This window comes from Diplotaxodon limnothrissa, linkage group LG2 (genome assembly GCF_057381915.1).
Source record: "Diplotaxodon limnothrissa isolate DT_005_m linkage group LG2, D_limnothrissa_male_GT1.1, whole genome shotgun sequence".
Lineage (NCBI taxonomy): Eukaryota > Metazoa > Chordata > Actinopteri > Cichliformes > Cichlidae > Diplotaxodon > Diplotaxodon limnothrissa.
Genome location: NC_140597.1, coordinates 37,556,455 through 37,576,575, shown reverse-complemented (window position 1 = coordinate 37,576,575; position 20,121 = coordinate 37,556,455). Strand labels below are relative to the sequence as shown.

Genomic DNA, 20,121 nt, shown 5'->3' with positions numbered 1-20,121 from the left:
GCTGAAAATAAACTTGAATATCAGAAATGCCGTTTCGCGTTCCCTGGTTTTACCCGTGAAAGTTCAAATGAATGACAGAAACCAGATTATGACAAAGAAATGTGGTATTTATTTTCATTAGTGTGACAGTGTGTGACAATTCAGTGAAACTGTATTTGTACACAGTAAGATATACAGGAGTGTTTTACATAAAAATGAACTGTTTACGCAGCCATTGCTCACACTAACACAATCATACATATTTCTATGTGGCTGTTTTGATTGTAAAATGCAAAAAATATTGATATTTACACTATAAACAAAACTCTACTAAATATAAATCAACAATCAATTGCACATATGGCCTTTTTTTGTCTGTGAGTGACCTGGATAAACAGTAAATGCCAAAACATTTGACTTTGGCATGTCTTGGAGCTCTAAAGCTATATGAGCTTGAGGATTTTAGGGTGTCTGGTTCACTGCCACAGTTTATTTTTGAAGTTTGCAGTGCCCTCTACAGATCACCATCTCTACACACATGGTTACAATTGATTAAAAAAAAAAAACACAGAACAAAGGAGTGAGATGTTTATTTCCTCTTGTTGGCCACGCTCAGGTAAGCCTTCTCAATTTCAATGTCGGCCGGGCACGTCTGTTTGAACTCGTCTCTCTCGTCAGCGTTTTTAAGGTATCTCCACACGCCTGTGAAATGGGCTGGAATCTCAAAGTTGCAGTACTTTTTGGCAGAAACCTAAAATAAATAAGTGGAGAGGAAAGTGTTTTAGGAAGTCCAGGGATCGGTTAAAACAAGCACTTATCTCATTCAAAGTTTAGTAGTTCGCATCATAGGTTCAGGCCTTCAAGATAAAAGAAGACAAATTTCACGACTGTTAGATGTTTAGTGATGTATGAAAGTAAACCTAACACATGGGTCATGTACTATTCCTTTAGGTTACTAAGACAAAATATCAACGAGGATGCTTTTAAACAGTGTTACAGGCACATAAATGCTAAAAGCAGGTCACTTTAGCCAGTTGCTAGGTGGTTGCTAGGCAATATAATCATAGCATAATATTTGACATAGGCGAAAACCTTCAGTAGTTCAGAAGCAGAAGTGTGCCAAGTCTGGTTGCACAACTGATGGTCTGGGAGAAGTTTGCAGTCAAACACACTCATGAACAGAGATTTAGCATTTATTAAAGTGAGAAGATCAGGAAAACTATTGAGTTTCCATCTGAGGTAGTTTATTTTACTGTATTTTGCAGTTTAAATTATAATAATCAGGATTAAATAAGGATAACAAAGTGTCCAGCTATCTGTTCACACAGGGATTCTTCTGATCCACTTTAGATGATCAGATGATTTTTTCCTTCCTTCCACCTCTGTTTCCTTTCAGCCATTAGTGCACAGATGTCTCACCCTGATAACGTGCAGTTTGGGCAGCAGGTTGCAGTCAGCTAAGGTGAGTCTGTCGCCGTCCAGGAACTTCCTGTTGGAGACGGCGATGGTTTCCACTGAATTGTGGTCGATCTCCTCGGGGAGGGGGCTGTTCAGGTAGTCATCCAGACGCTTGAACTCCCGCAGCAGGTTTTTCTCTTGTACTGTCAGAAACACAGAGACAGGTTTCATGGTGTGTTTTAAGCACTGCTGGTCAGACACGAGAGCTGCGTTTAAAAGCAGTTACCAGGCACCTGTACTTTATGTGAGAGCTTCAATTTTATGCAGTTTTATGCATTTGAGGGAAATATTGTCCTTGGTACCAGTGACACCACTACTGTAATTTATGTAGTTCCAACCTACTTTGCATTAAACTTCTATCTAATGTGCAAAAACTCGGTTAGCATGTCTCATATTTTAGCACATTTGGGGTGAATCTTGCTGATGCTGAGATGCACAATCTTTATACATGATGACAACGTCAGGTCAATGTGGTTAATCCTTCACAGCAGCAAATAAAAAAGGGGGCTGAATATTTTAGTACATATAATAGTTTATGTAAAACAAAATATATTTCAACAGGTTTTTGAACATGTTTTGAAGTTTGTAAAGGAATTTAATTGTCCAGAGGTTTGATCCAAATAGAGGTTTTAGGATTTTTCTCTTTATGAAAGCTTCATCTTGGTGTATGTGGACTGTCACGTTTCCATGTTTTGATTTGGAGGAGCTTTTTTCTTTTGTTTGCTTTGTGGGTGTGCGTCTGGTTTTTTTATTTGTTTCTTCTGTTGTAGAAAAATTGAAAATATGTTGGGAAAAAAGTTTAGAGTGAGTGTAATGAGAAAAAGCTCATTTTAACTATACTGACTTGACTTGAACCAATATGCAAACACAAATGCAGTTCAATACTCTGCAACATAGCAATATTGTATCAATGCTGCATGTCTATTAAATCTAACTTACAGGCGTTATTTGGGCTGTTTTTGATAAAAGCGGAGAACTTTGCAAAGATGTCCGCTCCCACATCAAAGGACTCTTTGTTTACCGGGCTGAGATGAGGATACCTGCAAATCGAGAGCAGAAAAGAGCGCATCGGTTCAGTGAACCGTCATCAACATCATAAGATGTTTATGTAATGATTAAGCGTGACGGTACCTGGGAGGGGCCAGCGTTTGTTCGAGAAACTCTTCAATTTTGATGAAGTCTGTTTTGAGGGTGCCGTTGTAGAGGAGGAAAGGAGGGTTAGTCCCAGGGGCCAGGTCTTTGAGCTCAGCTGGCTTCCTGGAGATGACACAGATTGATGAACAAAGGAGAGGAGAGAATTTGAGTTCTCTTAAGCATACCAAAATAGTAGTTTATCAAGACTGTCAGAATCAAATATTGTACTCTAAATTAATGAGTCAACACTGGCTATTAGTTTAGTTATGAAAATACACAGTGATGGGAGGGGCTGCCTTTTTAAAGGCCTGTTTTGTGTGTGCTCTGAATCACTTAATTATCTGTATCCTTTCAAAGTTTCCAAACCATGTTTGCTTGGCACGTAGTGGCCCTGAGAAATTCACGCAATAAAGCCTCAATTAAAGGAGGTGATTGTTTGAAAGTGACACAGAGGTCTTTGTACGCTCCTGCCTCAAACTTCTACAGAACGGAGCGAGTAAAACGTCAATAGGCGTTCAATTGGATTAGATTACTGACATACACACACACACACACAAAAAGGTTCTCAATTTCTCCCTCGCTTTCCGCATAATTGAGTTTTGTGTGAAAGTCCCCACGACCAGATGCTCAGGAAGTGTTTTTTTCCACTGGAGCAGTGCTTACTTCCTCATATCAACAGTGGTCACTGTAAACTTCACTCCTTTGAGCCACAGCACCATGAAGAGCCTCTGACAGAAAGGGCAGTTCCCCACGTTTTCACCGTCATGTCCAGCCTGAAAAATACAAGAAATAAATATCCCATGAGTCCAAAATGTTCTGTTTAAGTGACTTCACTTTTTCTCTATGATCTCATCTGCAGATTAATAAAGTTATTTTGGAGCTGAGAAGGTGCGTCTGGGATACACACAGTCGATTTCCTATGTGGAGGAGGGGAAACCCTGGCATTGTGTTGTAGCGGAAAAACAACCGACACCAACGCAGAGAAGTTTAAAGGTCCACCACATATTGACCATATGTTAAATAACAGTGTGAAATGTCTGGAAATGATTTGCTTAAATGAGAAAATTGATGACACTCTCAAGTCTGTGTGGTAAACCTGAAGAAAGCTAGTTGGCGTAGCTTAGCTTATAATCACTGCTAGCTAGATGTGTATTCGCCTCTTCACACCGAATACAAAGCAACTGATATGAATTTGTGTTGTTAGACACAAATTACGGCAAATCCACATTAACTTATGTGAACATTTAGGGAGCTCCTATCAGTCGAGATTCTCTAGATATCACTGACAATCTCAAATAGAGCACACACTCATTGCTACAGATTCTGTCAGCCTGAGCTTTAAATTGACTTCTCTTTTAAAAGAGAAAGAGAAAAAGGAGAGCGCTAAGAGAAAGTGAGAGAAATCAGATGACTTCTTGGTAAGTTTTGAAATACTGTAACTTGATTCCAGCTGTCGGTTGTGTTCGTCCTACTCATATTGGCTGTTTTGAGTGAATATTTGGGGGTTTTCAAAACCACTGCAGCAACTGGACTGACAGGAGTGATAAAGATGTGAAGATAAAAGATAAAGTTTTAAAGATGGATGTAGCCTTTGGGTCTGAACAAAGTTCTTTTTAAAGGCCACCAGGGAGCAATATATGTGGTTACAATAGCCTTCTCTGGGGACCTGTGTAAACACTCCTGATGAGCTTATGGGCTTTCAGGCTGTACTGGATAAAATGTTAAATTCATTCTAAGTGTCAGAAAGGAAGATTAAACTCACTGATCAGTGAGCGTGTGCCACGTTCAGTATCAAAGCGGCAAGATGCCGACTGCAAAGGAGTTCATCTCGTATCTTTAAAACAGGACTTCACAATCCAACATGTGACATCACGCTGCTTCCATCTTTATCCTGTCTATGGTAACACGTGGTAACTTCACTTCCAGAAAGATCAGCGGTCAGCTGATGTTTCCATTTGTTTGAATTTGTGCAAAAATTGTAAAAAATATCACTTGTAGCTTTAAGCAGGTTTATATTCTGGGCTCTTATCAAGTCTCATCAACGACAACATGCCATTTTAGACTTTGTTTACATTCTTCATTATATTAAGTAATGAGATATAACTCATAAGTGCTCTTTAGAGGTATTTTTCTGCTACTTTTTGGACAGTTATTACAGTCTTTATGCTAAGATGACTGGATTATCTGCTGGCTCCAGCTCCACATGAGAGTGTTACTTAACTTTTCATCCAACATCTGGCAAGAAGCTGCACGTTTAAGTGGCTGAAATATGGCACGTCTACCACTCTATACTGCCTTATTTTGTTTTTGCTATTGAGCTGCCTTATTGCATATTTCAGAATACACAGTTTCTCTGCACTTGTGCCTCAACTAACTAAATCAGGAAAAAAAAATCAGAAGAAAAAAAGAAGTAAGAAAAAAAAAAAGAGAAACTTTTGTGACTTTTAGATAGATGACTGTATTTGAATGTGTGCGTAACTAAGGTGGGTGTGTCTGTCCAGGCTTGAGGCCAGTCTCCATATGCTTCTTGCTCCTTCTGGGTGTGCTCTGATAAGTTGGAGAGTGTCTCTGATAAGAAACCAGCTATGGCCCACACCGAGGATACAAACACCCCAACATCTGCAGCGTATGGTATCTGGGGACAGCACCAATCAAAAATAGAGCTGCCCTCTGATTGTTGCTGCCTCTATGGCAATAATTGTGGACCACTGTTGTTTGACAACACTCATAAATGAGCAGCAAGCCTTTGTCAGAGTGCCCCTTTTCTTCAGAAGATTGTTTTGACAGGTTTAAAATGGACATGAAAGGACTGACCTTGATGAACAGCTCGATGTTTGGCTCCTTATCAGAGCTCTGTCGAAGTGCCATTTTATCCCCCAAAAGTTTTTGTTCTGTTTTATTTAAAAAGTCCAAGTGCTCCTATTAAAATTTCCCCCGAAGTCAGCAGTTGCAAAAATCCACAAAGCTGAAGAGAGGAAGCTGAGTGTGGTGCTGTCGTAGAGGCACTCTCCTCTGGTTTCACGTGCTTTCTGTGGTCCTGGGGAAGTCTCACACCTCAGGGCTGCCTGTGTTTGTCTGAGGGCTCCTTGGAGGCTATCGCTCTGAACATATTTTACAAGTTAGGGGGAGAGGGCGGATCCGAGTAATGGGCGGGGTACATGCCCCACACTTATATACCCAGAGCCTAGCTCTATGAGGAGAGAGCTTAAAATAGCTCTTCTGCACATTGCAATACACAGGAAATGATAACACAGGGTGACTCACACAAATTAGCGCAATTCATGAGAGCTCCTCATTCCAACAGCATTTAAGATAAAAGAATTCGTTTAATGGAAGACATCCACTGTGTTTTAAAGGGCAGTAGTGAGACAGAAAGTATGAAATGTTTGCTTTAGTCATTAATAACATGTAAATATGCTTGAAACCAGTTTTTATACAACATATAGATGGCTGACTGAACCAGCAGCAGACAGATAGTAGTAAATAATGGAGCAATTTACCTTTGTGTGGATATTTATGTGGTACTTTACTGTATTCTACTCCACTGTGTGCCATAATGAAAATATTTTACATTCTACTTTTCACAAATATATGATTTTATTTTAAACAAGAACAAACAAAACCAAATAACAATCCACATTTTAGAAAAACACAACAAATGATAAAATAATACAAGTGACTTTTTGTTGGAGCTACATCCCCTCAAAAATGGCTTTCAGTATATGTGCTGTTCCTCTATGTGGAGGCTTTATCAATATTTGTCTTCTTCAGTGCTCAACATTTACTCTGCACATTTTTTCAAAAACAATAGTATTAGCAAACAAAACAAAAGCTGGAGTTCATTAATGTTTAATCATTTGTATTATATCTGTATCCTTCTGATTAGGAACCAAGCAGGTACAGCTTTTTTATCACATCAAGGTGCTTAACACTGTAACTTAAATGGACTTTTAGCTGTTATTTCTCAGTGACCCCTATGTGACCCCTTTGGAAACTTAATTGCCCTCCCCTGCTGTAAGGTAAAGACCTGCGATATTAGAGGGAAAAGACGAATGTTGAGAAGATCCCTTTGATCAAGCATTTGGCGACAGCGGAGGAAGAGCTCCCTTTTAACAGAAATAGTGCCAGGATCAGGGAGGAGCAGGAACCTGCAATGACCTGGTAAAGAGTGAGTCGAAGGAGAAGAAAAAGGAAAGGAAAGGGGAGAGGATAGAGACACTGGGACAAAATACAAACTATGGGAGAGAGTGGACTAATGTTAATGGCATGCAGCAGTAATATATGAACACACTGTGAGAGATAAGATAGAGTTAATATGGTTTATTAAGTCACTGAACAGTATAGTGGCCTGTAGGGATGAATATGATCTGTGAAACACTGACTGGACAGTCCTGATGTTTTGTTCTCCTTTCGGGTGTTTCAGGTCAGCTTTTTTATCTTTATAATGTCGTTCCTATCAGTCTCAGCTGAACGTACTGTGCTAATCTAAGCTATTAAAGTAAGATTGTGAATACTGTAAAGCGAACAGCTGCTGAAAAGCTTGTTAGTACTATCACTATGAACGTGTTACAAATGAGTTCAAAATCCGACTTCACAAAGATGTTAGCGTTACCGTGAACTCTGGACTCAACAACACTCAATTTACTGTTTTCACTGTGCCTGTTTTCTTTACAGGGCACAAAAACCAGTAATAGAATAAAAATTCAACCCCAAAAAGCAAATTAGGAGAACAGAGAAAGTCAGTTTAGTCACTACCTTTACTTCCACCTGTTCACTTTGTTTTTCTAATAATATTTTAGCAAAAGTTTGACTAATGTAGCCTTACATTGTCATTTCTATACCTTCACAAGTTCAGACTGAGAGGGAAACAGTTTTGTTACAGATGCTCGCATAAAATATAAACATGGAAAGTAAAGTAGACTCTATATTAAAAAATGAGTACTAATAAGTCACTCAAATTGCAATGTTAAATTAGAATTAAATATTAAAGTTAAAGCAATATTATGTACAGTACAGACAAGATATTGCAGACTAAGTGAAAATAGTTGTAGGTAAGGAGCAGTTATAACGTTTGATGGCCACAGATAGGAATGATCTCCTGTGGCTTTGAGGTTGCGTCATAGTTGAATTTCTACAACCAATGACTGTAGTGCGTTTTTAGCTAAACGTATAAGGTCTGAATGGGCTTTGCCCTCTTCTTTAAAAAATGATGTGATACTTTGGGGGTATTCTGAGGATGTTCTGAGTAATGAGCTGTGGTTGTGGGAATCCCCCTCAATAATAAAATAAGGGCATAAAAAGGGCCAACTTACACTGCTCGAATAGTGGTGTTTGGAAATAAAGAATATTAAAATACTTTAAGATTTTGAATTTTAGCGCTAAAAGAATATCAAATATCATGAAATTTTTCAGCTGAATACTGTATATGCTTGCCATATTTTAAGTAGGAGGTCTCTTGGTCAATTAAAGACTGAAAATGATAGTTTGTGCTTAAGAAGTGGAGACAGGAGTGGAGGGGCAGTCCAGTGTTTATTGTAATATGGCATCATTTACAGTAATTAGGGGAAAGGGAAGTTTTATGACAAAATCCCCATGCTGCGGTGTAGAGTTCCTTACAGAAACAAACAACACTGGCGAGATTGTGAAATGTACCACAAGGAATTGAAAAAGAAGGCTTTGTGCCCCATTCTCATTTATCTGCTCGAGAGGATTTGAGGAATTTGCATCACAGAGCGCGAGCATGGAAACAAACCCATCACAATGAAACTACCAACAAATCCCGGAAATCTGGCAAATAACACCCCATCGCCACAGGAAATATAACTCAAAAGGAGAGAGATCATGGAGAAAAAGTCCTCCTCCTTTTTCTTTTTAAATGTCTTCGGAGTCATGGAGGTTACTTTCCAAGTGTTTGGAAATCCGATGTCCATTTCTGCTCACTCATAACACATCCTCTAAAAAATAATCACCACCTCTGGGAGGTGAGTGGAATTTTACTGCAGCACGGTGGGAGTGCCTCTCTCATTTACTCACATGATTAAACTGCTTTTCAGTGGTCAGTCTTTATTATAGCATTTGCTGTGACAGAGGGTGTGTCCATTGAAACCTGTGTGACAAAGCGCTGGTGTTTTATTAAGAAATTCAATAGATTCGCTCTCACGGGCGACTGCAGTTATCGATAACGTCTTGAGGTCAGCATGGGCTGATTTCATGGGTATTTTGTGTTGTGTTTGGTTGCCATGACGACACCGTGTTGAGAAAGAGGGGATGAGTAAAAGGGAAATTAAGGTTAAAATCACAGCCATTATAGTAAACTGAAACCAACTGATTCAGCCCTGCCAGCTGGGGTATTCAACAGGAGAGTTTTCCAAAGTATCCCGGGAGCGTGCATAGCTTACTAATGATCTTCCACTTCCCAGGAAAGCCCTATCTCCTGGAGATAAATACACATATCTCCACTGGACACACACACAGCAAATGGAAATGGGGGGGGAAAAGTGCCTTATCTCTATGAACAGAGCTCTCAATGTGGACACCGAATCCAAGAAAGTTGAACTGGATTTTGCCATTACAAACACACACACACACACGCAGCCACACAAAAGGTCAAACTGTTATCCTGTAAACTCTGCTGCTCTGTGGTGGATTCCAGACTCCCTCTTTTACACAAGAGGAACGTTTTGATCTGTGAACTTCAGACATTCATAGGCCTAAATTTCAATAACATTTTAAGTGGGCGACACGATGAAACTAATTCCCGGACAACAACTTCTTGGCAAGATGGGTGGGATACCAACATGCTTATATACAGATCTTTTCGAAAAATGGCCGGCAAGCTTATGTTGCACACAGAAAAAATATCAGGAAACTGTTGCAACATGTACTGTCCCTCCCCTCAAAATCCCAAATGGCAGTTAGTCAGTTTTATAGTTGTTTCCACATTTTGTTTATGGTTCAGAGACAAGCTGTTTTTTTTTAAAGATAGAAAACCATCATACCAAAAGCACGAGAAGAAGAAAATATCTCCTTATTCAAGTTTAGGAATAAGCATGAAGTTTTTAACGTAAACACACAAAACGAAGCAGCATATTTTAATCCCAGTTACATGTTGCCAGAGATAGTCAAAAATAGTAAAATTACAAGTTGTGCTCAGTTTGCAGTTGAAATCTAAAGATTTCTTGTTGAAAATTTTGCTTTTACATAAACTGATCAGCTAAGGCTGAATCAAAACAATGCTGAAGTTCAACAATTAGTGCTATATAATACATAAAGACACAGTCAAATGGTGTGCTGTTACCCAGTGGTTTGCAGACTTCCCTTTTTGAGGCCTGGAGTTAATTTCTCATCCTCGTCTTCTTTATTTAATAAACCAGACTTCATGATTGAGAGGTGGATCTGAAACAGGGGACATGAGGACAACTTCTCAATAACAGTTGTAACAAGGCATATCCTACTTTATGCTTGATTTGGACATGTTTACAAAATTTACCAAAAGAACATGTTTCACATATAACGTTAAAAAGTATTGATTAAAGTACATTTGGAAATTGTTTACTGAGGTCATAAAGCAAGTGTAAATTCAGGTCACGTTGTTACAGATCTCTATATAATTGGATATCTTTGATTAACCAGAGGAGCCAGCCTCTGTTGGATTTAGAAAAAAACAAATACATGTCCATGTGACTTTCTATGGTGTCTGCTTGCCATGTTGCTGCAGATGGATTCCTTTATGGACAGGTCATTTGGCTACTTTAACCTTTTATACCTTGTCTGTCAGTCCCATTCGCATGAACTTAATATCTCAGGAAAGCAAAATCTGGCGCAAACAGCCACTTGATCTCAGGGATGAACTAAGTCAAAGTCAAACAAAGTCAAACAAAGTCAAACGTCAGCAGGACCACACAAATACATATTTTTGGCCCTAACTCAAGAATTCATGCGTAAATGATGACAAAATGTTTTGCACAAATGTGTGGTAGGATAACAGGATAAAGTGATGAAATTTCATATGCAGCAGGTCAAAGGTCAAGTCTGGTTAGACATGGATGTAAACTTGACTGATGAGCGATAGAACCACATAAATGCTTGGCAGTAATTCTAGTTTATTGCTCAGCAGGGCCAGCTGTTTCTTGTAAACACAATGGCATCATTGACCTACTGACTGCTCTCTCACAGGCAGTCAATCTCACAAACAGCCTATTACCACACAAACCCTGTTGCAGGGTCTGTTGCAGGATATTCACAATGACAGCGTCTTGGAGTTTCTGCCGCTCTTTTTGTCTCCTGCCTCTCCTCCTGGCTCTGAAGATGCACACAGCACGTTCGGCTCCTGATTTCTCTCGTAAGTCTCTTGGTTTTGAAATCAATAGCGGACTCAAAATGCTGATGCGTTGCTTTTCAGCTGCATAAAGAAGCTTCACAATGACATTTCCTAACAGATTTCCACATCCTGCTTCATAAGCAGCTTGTCATAATCTCGCGGAGAGACCAGAATCAGGGTGAAGAGGCTGCAGAACAGATCCTGAACTTGGATATCCACTCAATACAACCAGATACTCCCATAGCAATAAATAAACTACAGCTGACCTGTGTTTATCATCTGAGCTGTTTTCCTATTTGGACTGTGTCACTACTGACATTATGGAAACATTGGTACTGTATGTTCAGACACAGCCAAAGGTAGCTTTTGTCTCAGACACTGTTCTGTTTGCATGTGCATCTCTATATCTGATCACAGCAGAGATCTTTTGTTTGTTTGTGTGTGTGTGTGTGTGTGTGTGTGTGTGTGTGTGTGTGTGTGTCTAATAATAGCTCATTGTGAGTGAGTGCCTGGTACTGTGTCTCGTTTGTTCCCTAAAGCTTTAAAACGCCTCTGTGGAGCACACACACACACACACACACACACACACACACACACACACACACACACACACACACACACACACACACACGGTTTCCATCATGTCACAGAACAAAACATTGACTTATATTCATGTCCTAGAGATGTAACCGTAACTAATAAATAAACTAGCCTTAAACTTGACCCTAAACATAACTTAAGTCTTAATACATAATAAAAATTTGCATTATAAATCTTCACAAGGCGAGATATACTGCACGTACACACTAGCACAATACAGTACAGGAAACACACATGGGAGGGGAGATTTCACTTCAGTGTCTATGCGCTGTTGCTGATGATGTTTATATGTGTGGTCATAGTCCAAAAATTGTCTTGGCGAGCTACACCCAGTGAGTCGGACACCACCCTGTCGACAGGGGACTGAGCTGTTGTAGGGGCTAAAAAAAAAGCTCTAAATAAGTCAAACTGTTGACTTGTTGACAATGAAAGGGTCGCAAATTGTGCATGAGTAAAGGTAACTGAGTCATCCAGTCTTTATTAGTTGGTTAACATCAGAAAGAAGACCCTTTATTTCTTTCTCTTTCATCCAGGCTTTCTGAGAAATGTTTTTCGCTTGTTAAGCTACTTAACATTGACTTTTGAATTATTCAAGCTTAAAAATTTCACCCAGCTCAAGGGATGAACCAGTGTTGTGTCTACACATAACAGAGAACTTAGCAAGAAAACTATTTCAAATTGTATCTTGAGGTACTTTGAGCCGCATGTCACGAAAGCACATGAATTATTCCCATTTTTTTAACTGAATCTAAATGATTATACGGTTTGACGGGATTAAAATAGGATTTTACGTTGATAGACAGTGTGGAGCGCGCCCTTAAAAAAGAGAAAACTGGAAAAGCAGAGGACAAAAGAAGAAGTGTCAGGTCTTAAAAACTATCAGCAGCAGACAAAATGTGTCTGAAAGACATTTCCTGAAGAATCAGAGAATAATTCAGCAAAGATTTGACGCAGGAGCTGAGAGATGCATGTGGCCCTTTAGCTGATCCATCTACTGTTCACTGATGCCTCATCAGAAATGGTCATAATGGAAAGGCGGCAGACAAGAAGTAATTCTTAAGAAAGGGAAACAGGAAGAAAAGGCTGGCGTATATGACGCTATACAGGAACTGAAAGTGGAATGATGAATCAAATTTTCCTTCAAGAAGCCTGGAAAACTGTTCCTGAAGACGATTTAGAGATATTACAAGAAAGTCTGCCTAAGAGAGTTCAGACTGTGTTGAATGAAGAAAGGTTGTGGCACTAAATATTGACTTTCAAGCTTGTTATATTTGTGTAATCTCTGCTTTTGCTTTATATACTTAATTCCCATTTTTCTAGTAAAATATAAAGAAATAAAGGGGGCTCAAGACTTATGCACGCGACTATAAATGAGGTGTAAGATGTGTTTGAAATGATAAAATAGACATCATCAGCTCTTTTTATCTTTCAGTGTATCTTCACAGCATTCTGAAAAACCACACGGCTCATGCTTGTGAAGGAGAAATTCTCATCATCAAGTGTCCCTCCAGGACGTCTGTGGCCATCCTATCAGCCTTCTATGGACGCCGTGTTCCCAGTCAGCATTTATGTCCTCCTGCAAGCACAAACACAACTGCGGAGGAGGACACAGAGTGCACTTCCTCAGTTGCTATCGAGGTACACATAGCAACATTGACATAAACTGTGAACTCACTGCATAATCTGCCTTAATCATGCTCTTATGGGCGACTCCTGTTGAAGATAACAGTGGTCCACATGGATTTTCCTGTGCTTGTAGAAAGTGCTGTCAGAGTGTCAGGATCGGCGGTCGTGCCACATTCCCGTCTTAAGTCCGGTGTTTGGCCAGGATCCCTGTCCCCTCACCACCAAGTACCTCCTAGTCTCCTACAAGTGCAGACCAGGTGCACTACTGAGCTGGACAGTCCAGTCACTTCACCACTAGCGAACACATGACTTTTAAATTTATGTTAGCTAACTGACAAAGAAAGACTCCATCACATAATTTGTGCATAATAAAAGGTGTGCAGAAAACTATCAATAAGAGGGGCCTTGGCTTGAAAAAAAGAGCTGCACAGTAAAGTTCTTAATTAAAAAAATCTATTAGCATATAAAGCTGGTAAATAAAATCTTTTTTCTTTCATTTTTTCTATAATTAAGTAATCGTCTTGAAATTATTATTAGTTTAAAATATCTTATTTATGTCTTTTGTATGCTCACAGACATCTAAAACGTAATAAATATAACGGTAACTTAGAAAAGAGGAACTGAACTTGGTATCATTTAGAGTTTCTGTAATATTCTTCCTCAGTCAGCCTCTGGTTTCAGGCCTGTTAAGCAAAACATAAAAAGGAACTTACATTTTTTGGGGGTGTTTTAAAAAAAACGGGCAGTCACACATAAAACACAAAACTGTACATTGAAACATTTGCATTCCAAACTGAAGTGCATATAAAGTCTGAGTTACATAAAATTAAGTGGGAGTCTTCTAAAATTGTGATTGTAGCTTTTAAACAAAGCCACACAATCAGTCCACTAGTGACTCTTATAGTCTCACATCAACTTCATATGCACTTTGACATATATTGTCGCATTAAATTACCTCTTCTATAATAGGTTATGACTGGATTTGCAATAATCAGCTTGAACAGGAGGAATAATAAATAAATAATAAATGTCTAACATATAGTAACAGCCTTTTTAACGTGTTTCCCTTCCTTATTACTGGGTCAGGCCAGGGTCACGTCTTTCCTGGATTTTTCCCTATTTCTTAAGACATGACTTTCAGATACTGTTCATCTGATGTCCATAGCTCATAGATTAGTGTTAAGTAGCTTAAAAGACAAAAACAAACAAACAAAAGCCATCGTCTCAAAAAGAGTGGGTATAAGGAATGCTTAGAAAATGAGTGAAAAAGCAGCTAATGTCCAAAGACCTTCAGAGAACCTGGAGAACTGTTGCTCAAGACTACTTTGGAAAAAAAAAACTGGCTTGAAAGCAAAATATAAAGAAATGCAGGGTAGCTTGAGTCATTTACATAGCTCTCTAAACAGCTGTCAAACAAGGTTGTAAACTTTTGAAATAATAACAATGAATGCTTTCAGCCATCAGATTTTCTTAAAACAGCTACAGAAAGTTCTTGTCAACTTTTAGATGTTCTTCAAAATGTGCCATTTCATCTGTTTTTCAGAGCACCACCGCACACGACTGGTGTGTGAAAATGAGCGTTTGAGGCTGATGTGTAAAAATGAGACTGTCATCGCAATCTACTCTGCCTCATTTGGACACCTGCTGCACGGCAGTCCTCACTGTCCTCAGGAACCTGGATCAAAGGCTGACATGGGTCTGCAACAGCAGGGGGCTCAAGTGCCATCTAGTGGCAAAAAAGTGGAGCTAAAGTCCTGTATAGACATGATGGAGAATTACTACTGTACTGTATTTAATCATTCATATAAATAGGAATTATTTATTCATATTCATTAATTTCTAGGTGCTCAGGTTTTAGAGAAACAGCTTTTCTTTAACAATAAAATGTTACTGTTGTCTTCTTCGTTACAATCATTGGTTTCATTTATATTAAATTATTTCAGAGTGTTTGTCTCCGGCGGCCCTGAGGAAAGTGTCACGCAGGTGTCACAGCAGAGCAAACTGTTCACTAATAGCCGATACTCGAACCTTTGGGGACCCGTGCTTCCCCGGCACCAGGAAACACCTGCGGGTGTCCTTCACTTGTGGTAAGTGACAAATCTACACCTACTCTTTTTTTTGGCTTGGATGTAGATGCATAGTATATTTTCTGTATTTGCATACAGCTGCGTATTGTGACAGTGTTTCATTTCCTCTTTAGTCCCCAGATATCTCCTAGAAGATGTGGGTCAAGGTCCAACAGATCCTTTCATGATCTCAGATTACACACACGGTGAGTGTGAAAACGAACGTTCACAGGTTTCATTGCATGCAGCAGACTTTGACTGGCTATTGAGCCCAGAACCCTCTCGCCTGCAGGTGGATGGTACACTGGCCCCACCTACAGGCCTCAAAATGTGTTCTTAACCAACTCTCTGGAGATCTTTGACAAAATACTGGGTATGTGTACTGATGCCTGTGGATGTCAGGCTACAGCCACATATATAGAAATGTCGGTGTTCAAGCACGTTGGTGGACACAGTCGAGATACTGAGCTCCAAAACGACATGGAAAAATTAGAAGAGGTGCTGGATAAAATGAAACGTATTGTTTTTAAATTTGATTTAGAGTAACTGGAAGCCCTTATATACCACCTGTCTATTTTCTCAGTTGCTTATCTAGCCTAGTGTTGCAGGGGCTGACATATATCTCAGTCGTTACAGATAGAGAGGTATGATACTGGACTGACATTCATATAGCACTTATGTACTCTTTACTGGCCCCTTTAAACCACAATCCACATTTACTCTTTATTCTGCTCACTTTATGCAATTCATTTACCTCACGTCCACAGCCAATTTACACTCACCAGTTAACCTGATATGCATGTGTTTGTACTGCTGGAGAGAATCCACACAGGCACAGCAAGGACATGCAAATTCCACACAGGAAGGCTCCAGCCAGCCTCTGCTTATCAGTGTGCCAGCCACTTGTCTGTGCTGATAAGTAGTAATCTAAAATTTGCGTACATATTTCTGTATTATTTCCATTTTCATATAATTATTAGCTTATTATATTTAAAAATAACTTTTCCTAATTTCAGTCTATTTCTTTCCTTTCAGTTTATTATGACATGTTATATTTCGACATATAAAAAAAAACAGTTATGTTTGTTCCCTTGGATCATACATTAACCTGCTGGTGGAAAATACAAATATTAGCCATTATGTACTCTGACTAAGATAAATAATCATATATGGTTTTTGCAGGGATGATCCTAATCCAGAGCCAATGCTGTGTCTTTGTTTTTACAATACTGCACTGCCCAGGAAGATTTTTCAGCTAAATCAGTTTATAACAATATTAATTTAAATAGAAAGAAAATATCGATAAAATTATTTGGATATTTGAACTGAAATAGGAGCACTTGCAAATTGATTTTGATACATTACTCACATGAAATGAATTTACTGGTTTCTTTGAAAGGTCACACCTTGTATTAATAGTGTTTTCTAAAGCAATTTGAGAAAGATGAGCTGAGTGGACACTTGTGGCTTATGTTGGCAAATTTTTAATTTCCTCACACATCTCTCTTCCAGGTCTCCCAGAGCGAGTTGCTCTCTACTTTGTCTCCGGCATCTGTGCTGGTCTCGTGTTCCTGCTCTGCCTGTTTGGTGTTCGCTCCACACTTGTGAAAGACGTTAAAGATCTGGTTTCTGACCTGAATGATGAGCTGAAAGCATCTCGCAGACGACGCAAGGAGCTCATGGAGGACCTCTTTGAAGAGGATGTCTCTGACACATCTTCTTTCCGCCGCCTCACACAATCCTACCGGACAACTGACATCTTCAGTCCACCCACTTTAACAGTAGAGATGGTTGAGTGGGGGGAGGAACAGACTAGGGATCTGCCCAATGGAGACATTTGGCCACACAGAGACTCCAGCCCTTACGCTATTCACAAGATTAAAACCTACAACAATTGAGAGTAAAGCATCAGTATACTGCATTAGAACGATAGCTGCTAACTGAAATCATACTGAGATAGTGCTTTTACTGTAAATTGGACCTATTATGCTCATTTCCAGGTCCAAACTTTCACTCCTCTACTCTTCTAGAGGAGCTTTGCATGACTCAAAATCCAAGATAATCCTTATTTATCTTGAGCTGGGTCCTTAGTTCATTCACAGTCTGAAACGAGGCATATGAACTCCTCTTCCTCCAAGCCAACTTTCTTCTGATTGGGTGCCCCTCACAAACTCAAAGCTTAAGCATTAGGTGGTTGGTTCCTAAGTGCCAGAGATGAATTAGGGAAGTCCCCAATCTTTGACATTAGGCAAAGCCAAGAGTAGAAAATAAAGTCTGAATTTGAGTGTTTAGAACAGCCTGAAGGGAACCTCTTGTACATACAATAACCTCATTATTTAAAAGCAGTTTAACCTGAACAGTAATGAGGTATATGTGACAGAAAATAAGTGAAAGGATGATAGCTTCTCTCTAAATGTAACTGAACCTTCTAATCTGTCTCAATGCATGATGACACTACTAAAATACATGAAAACCTAATGGTGGTTGATTACAATCATAAAGATTAACATCACATGTTTGTTGTTTCAATTAATTTCAAATGCTGCTGTGTTTTATGGAATAACAGTGGACGTGCCACTGATTTAATTTTAATAACTTCAATGCATTTTTGCAGTTACAATATGGAAAACCAGTATTTTCAGTGCACTGTGTGACTAATAAATCATTGGGTGAGTTAATGCCATTTTTAATGTTTCATTAAAACGTACAAAAATAAAGCTGCTCTTTTGTGGGGGAAACATTTCATATTATTGCTGAAGGATGGAGAGTTAAATGTAGAACAGTGCAAAACCAAATCCTCAAAAATAAATATATAAATTGAATAATTTCCAAATATCTACTAACAACTATATTTTGATTCTTTGTTAAATTTTTGTGCCTTTTCGGATTGATAAAAGTAATTATATCTGATTAACTGATAGAACTACAACACAAAAGTTGTGCAAAGTCCTGACCCACCCTTTATTTCTTTATATTTTGCTTATAATTTTTTTGGTCTAAGCAATTGTTCTCCAGGCTTTCTGAAGGTCTTTCAAAGTTTTTCTTTTCACTTATTTTTCTTCCAGCTCTTGTACCTGACCATCTTTAGAGGGATGTTTTTTGAGGCATCATCAGAAATGTCTCAATGGTGTTGGTGGTCACAATTTATGAAGTCATGAATGCAATTGTACATGAATTGTACAAGTAGCCTGGAGAACTTTAAAAAGGTTTTATGATGAAAAAATAGCCCGATATCAGATATTGATTAGTGGGTAGAGGGGTTTAAAAGTCTGGATCCAGGAAATGGAAAAACATACTCAAAGTCTTTGCACAATTGCTCTCAGAAATACATCAGCTGAGGAAAGTATGGGATCAAATTGTGGTCATAAATATTTTGTACTTTTAAATCAGAATGTGTATATATGTGCATCTGTAGATAAGAATTTGTGTGTGTGTAAAAAGAATTTGTGTGTGCGTAGAAAAGATTTGGGTGTGTAAAAATATTTACACAAGTTACAAATTCTTTTTGTTAAGATCTGGTTACAGATACAAAGGAAAAAAAAATACGTGTGAAACTCAAGTTTTAACTTACAAGTACGAATTTTGACCCGATTTTTCTTCCTTTCAGCTGATCAATGTCATATCAGTCACAAATTTAACTATCCAATCAGAGAACAGAATTGCAGTACTTACTGCAGTTTTGTAAGTACAAAACTGATCAAAAAATATTTTTGACCACAATTTGAGCCCACAGGGAAAGAATCAGTGTTTAAACTGTGAGTACAGTTCAGCTGAAGTCATTATAATCCTTAAAATCACAGTCTGGGATGAATGAAAAGACTGTTGGTGAAACTGCTCTATCACATGACAGACTGCTTAATTTGAAGGGGTCACAAGTCAAAGCGGATGAAACTCGCCCCCACCCCATTTCTGCACATAGCTTGTTCTGAAGACTACTACTTATGGTAGCTTTATCCAAATATGTGGTACCTTGTTGTACTTTTATTATATTTATTTTTTGCATCGTTGACTCATTGGCATTATGCCTCTGTAATAATAATGTCATTATAGATTAATAATGAAGTGAAGGTGGTCAATTTTCTCCAAAACTAGGACACCCCTCAGTTTTAGCATGTAGGTAATACTTTATTTGACAAGAAGCACTCCAGGAGCACAAACCTCCACCAAAGCAGGGCACTCTCTGGGAAGTGTTTTTTTAAAGGAATAGTATTGTATTTTGTGTATATTCATTTTGGGGGTTTTGTTGTTGTTCATTTAACACATACGTTACAAAGTTTGTAGTGTAAGAGTAGGTAATGGCTGATCGTATTGATTTGACTTGAGCTTATTATATAATACTACATACTATAGTATATTCTGACTAACTAGGCAGCTCATTTTCTTTCTATTTAAAAATTCTTTATTTAAAGATATAACACACCTTCAGTTGTTGTGAAATGTAAAACTGATCAGAGGTCAAATGTGACTGATGTTTGAATGTAAACTGTACTGTGATATTTAGAATCACCATTTACTTGTATCCTTTCCTAAATTTTGCCAGTACAAACACAGAATTTTATGTAAAGTTTTAAAGATAAAAGACAGTATAAGTTTTATCTTATTTGAACTGGAAAATGAGGTCTAATATTTAGAATCCCTATATTTCTATATGTTGTAAATTAAACCAATGACATTAAGAAACATAGTTTTAAATAGTTCTATAGCAATATTACTTTGACGTGAAAATCAGTCTATTTAATTAGAGCTCGGAGGTCAAATTTGACATATTCTAAATCTTTATATGGCCATTTTTAAATATGGTTTCTCGGTTTTGACAAGTAAATCATCAGCGAAGGATGCAGGCCAAATTTGAATGGATTGTTTAGATGACCACACAACACACTCCTACAAATTTTATTAGAATTAATTCAATTTTTTTTTTAACTATCGTGTTTACAG

The 20,121-nt window shown here is 38.4% G+C and overlaps 2 protein-coding genes across 3 annotated transcripts; one reads left to right on the top strand and one right to left on the bottom strand.

Annotated features, from left to right (window-relative positions):
* Positions 1–107: 107 nt before the first annotated feature.
* clic2 (CLIC family member 2) lies at positions 108–5,699 on the bottom strand. Its single transcript, XM_085363315.1, has 6 exons — positions 5,386–5,699; positions 3,235–3,344; positions 2,569–2,694; positions 2,377–2,477; positions 1,399–1,580; positions 108–730 (listed from the first exon to the last, which is right to left on the bottom strand). The coding sequence occupies exons 1-6, from the start codon at positions 5,437–5,439 to the stop codon at positions 569–571; spliced, it is 735 nt and encodes a 244-aa protein (XP_085219441.1). The 5' UTR covers positions 5,440–5,699; the 3' UTR covers positions 108–568.
* Positions 5,700–10,815: 5,116 nt separating this feature from the next.
* LOC146639091 (protein eva-1 homolog C) lies at positions 10,816–17,081 on the top strand. 2 transcript variants are annotated; one of them, XM_085373153.1, is made up of 8 exons: positions 10,816–10,912; positions 12,924–13,129; positions 13,251–13,374; positions 14,661–14,813; positions 15,061–15,204; positions 15,318–15,389; positions 15,476–15,556; positions 16,696–17,081. In XM_085373153.1, the coding sequence occupies exons 1-8, from the start codon at positions 10,816–10,818 to the stop codon at positions 17,079–17,081; spliced, it is 1,263 nt and encodes a 420-aa protein (XP_085229279.1). The 2 variants fall into 2 exon arrangements, with proteins under 2 accessions (XP_085229279.1, XP_085229286.1); XM_085373160.1 differs by lacking the exon at positions 15,476–15,556.
* Positions 17,082–20,121: the final 3,040 nt, after the last annotated feature.